Source organism: Bufo bufo, chromosome 6 (assembly GCF_905171765.1).
Source record: "Bufo bufo chromosome 6, aBufBuf1.1, whole genome shotgun sequence".
NCBI lineage: Eukaryota > Metazoa > Chordata > Amphibia > Anura > Bufonidae > Bufo > Bufo bufo.
Genome location: NC_053394.1, coordinates 149868620 through 149881437, shown reverse-complemented (window position 1 = coordinate 149881437; position 12818 = coordinate 149868620). Strand labels below are relative to the sequence as shown.

Here is a 12818-nt window from a genome sequence, read left to right as displayed (position 1 = left end):
ATGCCATAACACGGCCTTGGTGATCACCTGGCCACGGACAGCAACAGAGTGGCCCCGCTGGCACTGTGTAGCGGTGTGCTATAGACAGACGGGTTTTTATATATTATATGTAATGAAGCTCCATCGTTGTAGAATGAAAAGTTCTGCAACTTTGTAATAGCCTTTTTTTTTTTTTTTTTGCTTGGTGTCAGTGAATGGAAACATTCTGATTTGTATGCAGTGGCCAAAAGCTTCTACTGTGCATACAGCTGATAGAACTGAAACACGATCTTTATGTAATACAGGGAATAAAGGGGTATTCCCATCTGGACATTTATGGATAGATGGGACCAGAGAGAGGTCTCATCTCCCACCCCACTCAATCCCTGCCACCGTGTCCATAACTGCTATAGGTTGTATTAACCCCTTAAATGGCACCGTCAAAAGAGACCACACATGTAAGGAGTTTGACTTAAAGGGGTTGTCTCACTTCAGCAAATGGCATTTATCATGTAGAGAAAGTTAATATAAGGCACTTCCTAATGTATTGTGATTGTCCATATTGCCTCCTTTGCTGGCTGGATTCATTTTTCCATTATATTATACACTGCTCGTTTCCAGGGGTCACAACCATCCTGCAATCTATCATTGGTGGTTGTTCTTGCATTCTGTAGGAAAAGGCGCCAGCCTATGTGAGCTCCCAGCCACCAGAGAGGTCAGCTCTTTTTCCTATAGTGTGCAAGCACGACCACCGCTGTTGGATTACAGGGTGGTCGTAACCCTTGGATACAGGAAATGTTTAAAAATGAATGAAGCCAGCAAAGGAGGCAATATGGACAATTACAATACATTAGTAAGGGCCTCGTATTCACTTTCTCTACATGAAGAATGTAATTTGCTGAAGTGAGACAGCCCTTTTAAGGAGGTGGGGTACCTCCGTCAGCTCGTAGGCGCCCCTCAATATGACTGTGGGATTCAGTGGCATTCGGATTCTTGAGAGGCCCCAGATCTGCCATCTATAAGAGCATGATGGGCAGTAATGCATTGGTATACGATGTATTCTAAAGCATTATATAAGCCATCAGTGGATCACCGCTTCTAGTCCCCTGGGAGATGGAATTAAGCTACGTTTAATAAAATCTTCTGAGAATTCAGTTTAAACGAATTTTTATGACCCCTCGGGAAAGCAGATAAGGGATAGAGAGGGAGTCATGAGATGGCTTTCACTGTGACGGCGGGAGCCGCCTGCACTGCGTGTGAACCGTCAAAACCTTTCTAATTGGAAAAATGTTTTTAGTCCCAAATAAATAAGAGGCAATAATACAAAAAGCATTCAAAGGTGTCCATAGCCTTTAACCCCTTCCCGACATCCATAGAGCATGTATGGCAGATGTCCGATCTTTAAGGACCCTTTCACACGAGTGAGTTTTCTGCGTGACGTGAACGCATAGCACCCGCACTGAATCCTGACCTATTCATTTCAATGGGTCTGTGTACAGGAGCGTCAGTCCTGCGTTGCGTGAAAAACGCAGCATGTTCTATATTCTGCGTTTTTCACGCAGCCCTGGTCCCATAGAAGTGAATGGGGCTTCAGTGAAAAACACATTGCATCCGGAAGCAAGTGCAGATGCAGTGCGATTTTCACTGATGGTTGATAGAAGATGTTGTTTGCAAACCTTCAGGTTTTTTATCACGCTCGTGAAAAACGCACCAAAACGCATTGCACCTGCACAGAAAAAACTGAACGCAATTGCAGACAAAACCGACTGAACTTGCTTGCAGAATGGTGCGAGTCAAAATCGTGGTAAAGACCTTTAAAGATGGCACCCACTCAGGAGCTGAGCGGGCACAATAGCTGGAAAACAGCCACCAGCAGTGTCCGCGATCAGTGACAACACTGGTCACGGCTGTTTAACTCCTTAGATGCCATGGCAAATTGCAACCACAGCATTTTATTTATTTTTTATACTGGTCTGCTCCCAGTGCCTGAATGTTTCCCTATAGGAAAGTTTGTACTCCATTTTGATGTCACTTCCGCTTAGTGTAGTATGGTAAAAATTCATGGATACAGGAAATGCTTTGTAAAAAACGTGACATGGTACATTTTTTTTTTTTTTTTTTTTTTCCAAGCAGGACAAAAACAATGAATATCTATGGGGCAAAAATGCCAGTAAAGGAGGGAAAACGCTTTACTGAAAGCATGCTATAATAAAAAATAAAAAAAATAAAAAAAAAAAAAAATTGCCCTTGAACGCACCTGAAGTATCTAAAAATGGCACTAAACAAATGCATTTTTGTCCTTGAACTTTTCAAATAGCCATGAGACTGCCATGCTGCAAAAAAATGCACCAAAAACTGCAAAATGCATTAAAAGGCCAAAAAAAACACCTGTGTGATACCAGCCTCAAGGAGTTAAATCTCCAGCTCCACCTTAGGTTTGTAAGACTCGGTGTAAGCGACTGGATGGAATTTACCCCGGTTTATCTTTACGGTCTGTAGTTGCAGGGAAACTTGCAGGTCTTGGAAGGATATGTTTTCTACTTGGCAATATCCGCTGCTGGGGAAATTCTCTTTAGACATTTCTGACCTAGAAATTCAAGACTTATGAGACCTCTTCTCTTGTTTGAAGACCCTACAGGAATGCTAAAGGGTTAAGGAGGACCAGTCGCTTCCTAATGTGACATGTTGATTACAATCATGCACTTGATGTCGGACGAGCCCTCGTTTAGGCGCCAGCTATTCCTTCATACACATGCATGCTCGATTCAGCCGAATGTGCATGTGTTCCCAGTGGGGAGAGGGGAGGAATCCACTGCCAGACACTTCTGGCGGCACCTTATCTTCCCTAAAGGAACTGGCCTATTGAAGTCCAACAGACATCTGCTGATGGGGGAGAGTCGGGACACCCCCATACATATTAGATGTAATTAAAGGAAATGGTGATATCATGTGAGGGGGTGAAGTCTGGTGTAAATGGAGAAATGGGTGTTCCTGAGGGTAGAAGCATTAGGCCTCTTTCACACTACTGTGTTTTGCGGGCCGTATACGGAACCATTCATTTCAATGGTTCTGCAAAAAAAACGTAATGTGTTCCATATGCATTCCATTTCCGTTTTTCCGTTCAAATATAGAACATGTCCTATATTTGGCCGCAAATCACGTTCCGTGGCTCAATTCAAGTCAATGGGTCCGCAAAAAAACACGGAACACATATGGAAATGCATCCGTATGTCTTCCGTATCTGTTCTGTTTTTTCTGAACCATCTATTGAAAATGTTATGCCCAGCCCAATTTTTTCTATGTAATTACTGTATATGCCATACGGAAAAACGGAACGGAAACACAACGGAAACAAAAAAACAGAACAACTGATCCGTGAAAAACGGAATGCAAAACACTGAAATCGACATACTGTAGTGTTGAAAGAGGCCTTACATTGTACTGATGATATAGCCCTTGCGTTGTATGCGCCCCTGTAGGCCCCCGTGCACATGTTGCCATGTTGTCTGCGGTGGGTCAAGGGCTGAGTGTGAATAAAAGATGAGCGTCGGGGTCCAGGTGTTCCTGTCCTTCTATTCATTGCAGTAATAATATCCAATGCGGAGTGGCCCCTGCATGGACTGGTACAGCTCCGTCCAGCAGGGTAATGCCACATATTCCAAGTCCAATGCCACAAAGATACGGCCTAGTGGTTATCATGTCACAAAGGGGTGTGAATGATTCCTGTATACCAGTGATCACATTGATTCAGCGCTCATTACTTGCTTCAGGTTATTCCTGGTGATCTGCACCGCTTGGATACTATGTCTGACCGTGTATCTATAGTGTGTGCGTATATATATAATATATATATATATATATATATATATATATATCATCATTGAAAGTATTTGCATGTATACAGTGTTTGTATACATTCTGTCTGCGTGTATTTGTGTTTACAGGTATATTGTATATGTATGTGTTTGTGTGTACACTATGTATGTATAGGTCATTTCTGTATATGTATATTGAGTGTATGTATAGTGTGTGTGTGTGTATAGTGTATTGTATAAGTGGCTCAGATTTACATGGTTTTCCTCTCCTTCCTGTTAATCTTTGACTTTCCTCCAAGCTCTATACCCAGTCTTTGCTGCCCCTGAGTCTATAGTACTTTAACTTGCGGAGTGGGGAGGCGGAGGAGATTGCTTTCTGTAATGATTTTGTCATTTGTTCAGCAGCTCGGTCAGGAGGCCTCATATGCTGGAATGTGGCAGAAGGCACAGGCGGGCTCTGCTTCAGTGTAGACCAGGCCGCATTTCCCCTCTTCGCTCTCAAACTCAGCAGTCCTTGAACCGTCCTTTTCTGTTAATCTAGTCAGCCATTCCTTATTCGTGCTGGGTGACAACCCATGGCTGCCATTACAGCCATGGCCTCCCGTGTCATTTAACTCCTTTTGTGCCATGCCGCATGGATATATAAATTTAATAAGACAGCTGACTGCTGTTTCAGCTCGGCATAATAAGAGCCATTGTTCCTGAAGCAGATAATGGAGTGTACTAGAACTCATGGGCTGGGACGTACAATGAAATTGATTTAATGGGGTGTAGTTGGCAGGTGCCCAGCAGGTATTAATGTTTCCTTTCATGGTAAAGGGCACATAAGGACAAGCTAATTGCCCGGCAGAGGTTGCCCCATCCCCGCTGCATATTCCTTCCTGTGCTTTGATATTGATTTTATTTTTCTGGACACAAGCTGCGGTTATTGTTATCAGTGGCAGACATTTGTCCTTGCGCTGCTATATGACGCATTGGTGCCAGTTGTCCGGGTTTCCCGTCCTTTTCCTGGCAATCCAATTATCTTGTCTGTGGGTAAATTTGGTTGTATCTGGGATTACGTTATTGGATCATCATTCACAGAGTAAGATCTTTTAGTGGCTAGGGAGAGGACTGTTCCGGTTATAATTAGGGGTGCACCGAAATGAAAATTCTGGTCCGAAACCGAAACCGAAAATTCAGGATGCCCTTGACCGAAAACCGAAACCGAAACCGAAACTGCCTTTTTGCCCAAATACTTTTAAAATACTTTTTTTTTAATGATTTTATTAATAATTCTTTTTCATGAATGAAATTCATCTGTGGGTGGCGCTGTTATGGAGAGGGGGATCTGTGGGTGGCGCTGTTATGGAGAGGGGGATCTGTGGGTGGCTCTGTTATGGAGAGGGGGATCTGTGGGTGGCGCTGTTATGGAGAGGGGGATCTGTGGGTGGCGCCGTTATGGAGAGGGGGATCTGTGGGTGGCGCTGTTATGGAGAGGGGGATCTGTGGGTGGCGCCGTTATGGAGAGGGGGATCTGTGGGTGGCGCCGTTATGGAGAGGGGGATCTGTGGGTGGCGCCGTTATGGAGAGGGGGATCTGTGGGTGGCGCCGTTATGGAGAGGGGGATCTGTGGGTGGCGCTGTTATGGAGAGGGGGATCTGTGGGTGGCGCTGTTATGGAGAGGGGGATCTGTGGGTGGCGCTGTTATGGAGAGGGGGATCTGTGGGTGGCGCTGTTATGGAGAGGGGGATCTGTGGGTGGCGCTGTTATGGAGAGGGGGATCTGTGGGTGGCGCTGTTATGGAGAGGGGGATCTGTGGGTGGCGCTGTTATGGAGAGGGGGATCTGTGGGTGGCGCTGTTATGGAGAGGGGGATCTGTGGGTGGCGCTGTTATGGAGAGGGGGATCTGTGCACTGTTATGGGCATAACAGTGCACAGATCCCTTTCCCCATAACAGTGCACAGATCCCTTTCCCCATAACAGTGCACAGATCCCCCCTCCCCATAGCAGTGCACAGATCCCCCCTCCCCATAGCAGTGCACAGATCCCCCCCTCCCCATAGCAGTGCACAGATCCCCCCTCCCCATAGCAGTTCCATAGACCGATCCCCCCTACCCATAACAGCCCCGGCCCTGCTGCTCACAGCATCTTTATTTTACCTTACAATCGTGAGGCTCCAGTAACTAACAACTCTGCAGGCAGAGCGGAGGGCGGCGTAACGTCACTTACTCACGTGACGCACCTGCTCCGCCCACTTTATGAATGAAGGAGGCGGAGCAGGCGCGTCACGTGAGTAAGTGACGTTACGCCGGCCTCCGCTCTGCCTGCAGAGTTGTTAGTTACTGGAGCCTCACGATTGTAAGGTAAAATAAAGATGCAGTGACAAAGTAAACCGCCCGCCTGGCGCCCGCCCGCAGATGGTGGGTGACAAATCCCACACCCCATATTTTCGGCCGATATGTAACAATATCGGCCGAAGTGGATTAGGTGCATTTTCGGCCGATATTTTCGGCTGCCGAAATTTCGGTGCACCCCTAGTTATAATGCTTTGCAGTGCGTTGTACTGCTTTACGCAGACGCCGAACCAGCAGGGAGGGTGTGATCTTGCAGTCTGAGAGCTGACAGAGAATGGCGATTGCAGCTCCTGAGGTAAATGCAGTACAAAGCAAGGGATATCCAAGATGAACTAATGTTATTGGGTGATCCAGACTTGTCCTGCATGATTCTGCCCAGTATACAGTCACCTGTATGGAGCCGTCCTGGATTTGAGACAACATAGAGTCCATAGTTGTTTTCCTGGACACTGGCCAGTCCAGTATGCTTCTCATTGGGTGCCCATATACCCATATAGTCATAAGAGGGCACGTTTTGTGTGGTCATATAGTCCCATACTTACGTGCTTTTACTGCCTATGTAAGCAAAAGAGTCAGAGCAAAAATTGATGTTTCTTCCCTGCCAAGCACATATATGAAGGGCCGGGGGGGGGCCGTCAGGTTGCAGCCAGTACACAGAATGTAAGACTTTGAGGAATGTCTGGTTCCTGGTACAGCCCTGCACGATGGATAACATTCCCCACACTGGGCGATAAACCCTCGGCTGAGCATGTTCCCTGCCTATTTCCAGTATTCCTTCTCGGGTGATTCATATGCGCAGGCTGATGGGGGTGGTTGTGCCACATACTTCTATCATTACTAGTGAAGAATGTGAGCAATAGACGTAAGCCTGCCATAAAGTATTGTATGTATGAAATGCGCCTCTCTGCCGAATGACTCCCTCCCAGCGCTCCTGAGGTATCTACTGAATGCAACCGCAAATATTTGTATCGGTTGCGACAAAAGAATGTTGTGGGACCCGTATGTGTAGTTGTCCTATTCGGTTGTGTGCACTTTATGTACCAGGTTGTAGTCCGAGTCCGGGCACTACCCAGCGACGCAATCCTACTTGAGCATGAAATGTGGAAGTGTTAAAGAGGACCTTTCATCAGAAAATGGTACGTTCAATTCTTATACAACCTTATGGGGCTGCTCTCACTGATGTCCGGGCACTTATATATTTTTTTAAATGGACCCCCCGTTCGGCCGCTACGCTCTCCGTTAGTTTCGTCACCTCATATGCAAATGAGGCGGCGAAGTTATAGTAGGCGTTGTTCTCTAAGTTCTGGTGGGCGCGGTTATGCTCTCCCTGGCAGCGAGCGCATCCAATCGCAGCGCCCCGCTCTTAGTCAGGAAGAAGGAGCTCCAAGATGGCGCTCAGTCCAGATGTCTAGAAACTCAAGTTCTTGCGAATCTCGTGAGAACTTAAGCTCCTTCTCCCTGGCTAAGAGCGGGGCGCTGCGATTGGATGCGCTCGCTGCCAGGGAGAGCATAACCGCGCCCACCAGAACTTAGAGAACAACGCCTACTATAACTTTGCCGCCTCATTTGCATATGAGGTGACAAAACTAATGGAGAGCGTATCGGCCGAACAGGGGGTCCATTTAAAAAAATATATAAGTGTCCGGACATCAGTGAGAGCAGCCCCATAAGGTTGTATAAGAATTTAACGTACCATTTTCTGATGAAAGGTCCTCTTTAAACTCTTATGTTCACTGCTGTGATTTTAAAAATACTCTTAATTATTATTATTTTTTTTTTCTTTCAATCTCAATTATCGCTTTTGATCTTGCTCATGCCGCAATGCTTGTGAGCGATATTTGCAATGATCTTTAAAAAGTCATATCCGTTGTGGTGCATACCCCTTTAAGAGCGTCCTATAGGGGAGAATACCGGGGCGCTGCTTGGCTCAGGGCTAGGTGTACAGTGACGACGTTATAATGTGGCATCTAACACCATTTTTGGGAAGATTGGTGCATTTCCTACATGGGTGGGGAGGTCAGGTGACGGTGCTGGGCATACGTCATGCCTATTGGTGAGGTTTGTGTGTCACTCCTGCAGAAACTGGAGAGGGGGGGGGGGCACAGTATGCCCGTCACCTCCTCATGGTGATGTCATTGCCTGGTCATGTAGGGTAAAGGTAAGCGGTGATTAAACTTGCACTCACGGGCTAATTATATTATTGTACGGTGTGTAAATGACTTATGTGTAAGCCTGACCTCGATGTGCTGCCCCAGAAATACAGCCCTCAGGCGTTGGCAGCGCGGCCCCTGCATACCTGTCAGGTGTGTACGTAACAACCCGTCCGTCCGGATTCTGTTTACCCGCAGCCTCCACAGTAAATGGGTCTCCACAGCAGCGTCATCGTCTGAACAGGATTCTGGGAGCACCTTGTGTTAATGACTTCATTACTGTAAAATAGCTATTTCTGACCATGTGTATGCATGATGCCGATCTTCTATCACCTGCTACCAGTCCTGCTCACACAGCTGACGGATTGCAAAAATGGGGGAAATGTTCTAGTGCCACGGGTTGCCGTGTTTAGCTCACATAGGGTTGCCCACACTGGTACACAGGCTATTGAGTTAGGGCCTGTTTTTTAGCCTCTGAATATAAAAATGAACTAGCACAGAGCTCCAGCCTGGAGCGCTGCTCTTGTTGGGTCAGGTTCTACGTATTTAGCCTCTAATTTCACCTTCGTTTGTAGAGCTGTAATGGTCTCCATGAGCATATATAATTTATATTACAGCTCGTGCAGCTTGAAAATAAAACATAAATTATCCTGAAACCAATCGTGCCACCCGGCGGTGTCTGTTACAAGCTCCTTATAAAGACTGTGCTGTCTATATCCACAGTAAACCTCGAATTCCTGATAGGGCTGTGTTCACATCTGTTCTGACGGAGCACCTGCAGCAGATTTTATGGGCTCATGCTGTGTGCGGGTCTGCAATATACGTGCACCGGTCGTGTGCGCCCCGTATCAAAGATGAAGATCCATTCACTTGAATGGGTCTGCAATCCGCAAGATATGGAGCGGAAGCACTACGGAGCGCTTCAGTGGGATTTTGGTCAGTGCATCCGCACCGCAAAAAAAAAACAAAAAACTTTTTTTTGTTGTTTTTTTTGCTGTGCGGACTGAATCTTGCGAATTGCGGACCCTTTCAAGTGAATGGGCCCGCATCTGCAACCGGGGCCACACGTGCATTGCGGTCTGCAGCCCTTAAAGGAAACATAGAACAGCGTGAAACAGTTTTGTTTTTTTTCTGGTAAAATTAAGGATGCCTGAGGGACCCCATGAAAAGCCTGTGATGGATCCGTCACTGATTAAATTCTATTTTTCTGCTTGTGTGATGGAACCCAAAAAAATATTCATAAGGTGGCATTCACATTACAACAGCAGATCTGGCAGGCTGTTCAGGCAGAGAACTGCCTGCTGGATTTTTCTAGATACGGCATTGCCAAATTCTACAGTTCGCAGCCGTATTCCCCATTAAGGGCTCATTCACACGACCGTGGTTTGGTTCTGCATCCGAGCCGCATTTCTTGCTGCTCTGGTGCGGACCCGTTCATTTCAATGGGGCCGCAAAAGATGCGGATAGCCCTCCGTGTGCTGTCCGCATCCGTTTCTCCGTTCCGTGGCCCCGCAAAAATTATAAATCCTGTCCTATTCTTGTCTGTTTTGTGGACAAGAATAGGCATTTCTATAAAGGGCACACGGACGCCATCCGTGTTTTGAGGATCCGCAATTTGCGGACCGCAAAACACAGCACTGTCGTGTGAACAAGCCTTAACTGTAATGTGGTCTGGCGATGATCCAGTCGCTTTCTGGCTGCCAGGTTTCGGCCGGACAAACAGTTGTATGCAACAGTTTTTGGTCCGACCTGTGCAGATCAGGCAGCCGGATCAGCTTGCCGATGATGTCAACTAATCTGGAATGAGACAAAAATATTGCCGGATGAACAGGAATTTCTGCTACTTCAAGCCTTTGTGGCCATGAGGATCCTTATCGCCTGGGCTGATGTCTGTAAATGCGCTAGAAGTGGCTGATGCTGCATGATAAATCTGGAGCGCCTTTAGTCTGTATAGACCACCTTACTTTGCTGTGAAATTTTGCTCCAAAATTCTGTCGCAGTTTTGACAACGGCACATCTTTAAGTCTTGCTCCTTTACTTCTAGGCTACATTCACTTTCCACTAAGCCAAAACAGCTTGTTGAGCCGGGTGGAAAAATTGTCTAAAACCCTTAATATATGTGGTGCAAGGCACATCCTCCCAAATTTTGCCACATTTGCCATAGTCGATCTGCCCATTGTTTTGCATGTGGATCCAAAATGTACAGTTACTGTGCACTGGTGGTCATACTGGTGCTGGACTATTGGAATTTTCCAGTAATATTAAATGAGTAGGTTTCTGTTTTGGTTCTAGGACTTTTGTTTTGTTCACATTAATCTTAATGATCCTTGTCTGTTCTTATTGGAATATTCTAATTTCCTTCTTCTTTTTCTTTCTTCTACAGAAGAAGCAGACTACAGTGCCTTTGGCACTGATACTTTGACCAAAAAGAAGAATGTACTTACAACAGTTCTTCGCCCAGACATCATCAAAAAGAAGCCTCATCTTGTCATTGGGATGCCCAGCGACTTCAGGCCAGTTTCCTCCATCATTGACGTTGACATTCTCCCTGAAACTCACCGACGAGTGCGACTCTACAAACATGGCATGGAGAAACCTCTGGGATTCTACATCCGGGATGGCTCCAGCGTCCGCGTTACGCCGCATGGCTTGGAGAAAGTGCCAGGCATCTTTATCTCCAGGCTCGTTCCCGGAGGACTCGCCCAAAGCACTGGATTATTAGCTGTCAACGACGAGGTTCTCGAAGTCAATGGCATTGAAGTTTCCGGGAAGAGCCTGGACCAGGTCACCGATATGATGATCGCTAACAGCCACAACCTCATCATAACCGTCAGGCCGGCCAACCAGCGGAACAACGTGGTACGTAACAGCAGGAACTCTGGCAGCTCTGGGCAGTCGACGGACAGCAGCACGAGCATGTACAACAGCCTTCCCCAACAACAGATCATCCAGAACTACCATCCCGAGGAGGCACAGAGCGACGATGAGGACATTATCATAGAGGAGGGTGGCACCTCAGTCATCCCCAGGGCGGCACAATCAACTGAGAGTCTGGAGTCCTTAACTCTACACAGTTCTTATCATGATTCCCCACAGAACGGATTTATATCCACGTATCGCACACACTTATCTGCCAGCTCCGGCAGCCTGGACCACATTGGCCATAACCACGGCACAAAGATCTTGGAAGAAGATGGCACCGTTATTACACTGTGAACGCCAGATCGGACGTGGCGAATGGCGCTGACTCGTTGCACATTATTATTATTATTTTATTTTTTAGTCTTTAGCCTTTTGATTCGTGTGACATTCTACTTGCGAAATCATTTTTTTATATTATTAAGAAAATATATTGTATAGTTTATCTCATCTGCAGTTCTTGTATCTCTGGAGAGCTTGCAATTCTATTTTTGTGAAATGAAGGAAAGGAAAAAAAAATTTTTTTTTTTTTTATGTTGGTTTTACATTCCATAGGCGAACAAAAGGCCCCTTCCCCTATAGCACAGTCATTAAGGAGACGAGGTGCCTGGATCTATATATACAATATCCTGGATTTTGTATTTTCATATCTTTGTTTCTAATTCGAGCAAAAAATGAAGTGTTCCGTTTGGAGAGGGCTTGGCCACCATGATACGTGGCGTCCGTGTACAACGAACGGACTTTTTGGTTTTCTACACTGGAATTATATTCAAAACTCACCCAGTAATGGGAAGTTGTAATCAAGCCTGTGGACCCCCAAAGTTTTTGACCTGCAGCCAGCTGGTTGTCGCTGGTTTCTTATCCCTGTCGGGTGCCCTCTGCCTGCAGTCTCTGGTTTTTAGCATTTATTGTATTTGGCTATGTATACTGGATTTGTTTGCACATCTAGGCAGTTTGCTGTTCGGAAGCAGATCTGTTGTCTGCACAGAGGATGCAGCAAGGCTGGTGCCAAGGTGGGGGGCTGGCAAGCAAGGTGCCAATTTTTATTTTGTACATGTCAGGAAGGAAAGCAATGATTGGTGGAGTACCTGTCGATCCCCAGACACTCTTCCAATCATAGCTACCTTTCAGCAACTGGAAGAGAGGTGCGATTGACCATAGTTTTCCACTGGCGGGGGGGACAAGATGCTTTGGGGGTGGGCAAAAGCATCTTCTCCTGCCCATAGTGTATCTGTCTAAGATGGCCTGCAAGCCAATGACCCACTGGCTCCTTATTAGTGTGCCCCCCAGCATGGCCCCAGTGTGTAGGCGACAGGTCAGTCTTGGCTAATAATTCCCAGCACACGATATACATGACATGTAATGCTGGATCTGTTGCATTAATGTGTTATTTCTACTGTGACCCCCCCCCCCTATATGTCCCCGTATGCGCCCGCCCAAGTTTCCTGTGTTGTGTTAATATGGCTGCTGTGTGGACAGTGACACATGGAGAACACGCATCATAAAAGGATTCAGTGACTTCTGGGTACAGGCCGGACTCTTCCTCTACTCCCTACCCGCATGGCACCTGTGCATAGTCTAACACCATACTACAAATGTATATATTAAATAAGTCTGAT

At 46.4% G+C, this 12818-nt stretch overlaps 1 protein-coding gene across 1 annotated transcript in view; it reads left to right on the top strand.

Moving 5' to 3' along the window:
- The window catches only part of PARD6B (par-6 family cell polarity regulator beta), a 30797-nt gene extending 18626 nt beyond the window's left edge, over nucleotides 1–12171 (top strand). The window contains exon 3 of the mRNA XM_040435390.1: nucleotides 10664–12171. Coding sequence (XP_040291324.1) covers nucleotides 10664–11496 — 833 coding nt within the window. The 3' untranslated portion in view covers nucleotides 11497–12171. The remainder of the gene's footprint in view (nucleotides 1–10663) is intronic.
- Nucleotides 12172–12818: the final 647 nt, after the last annotated feature.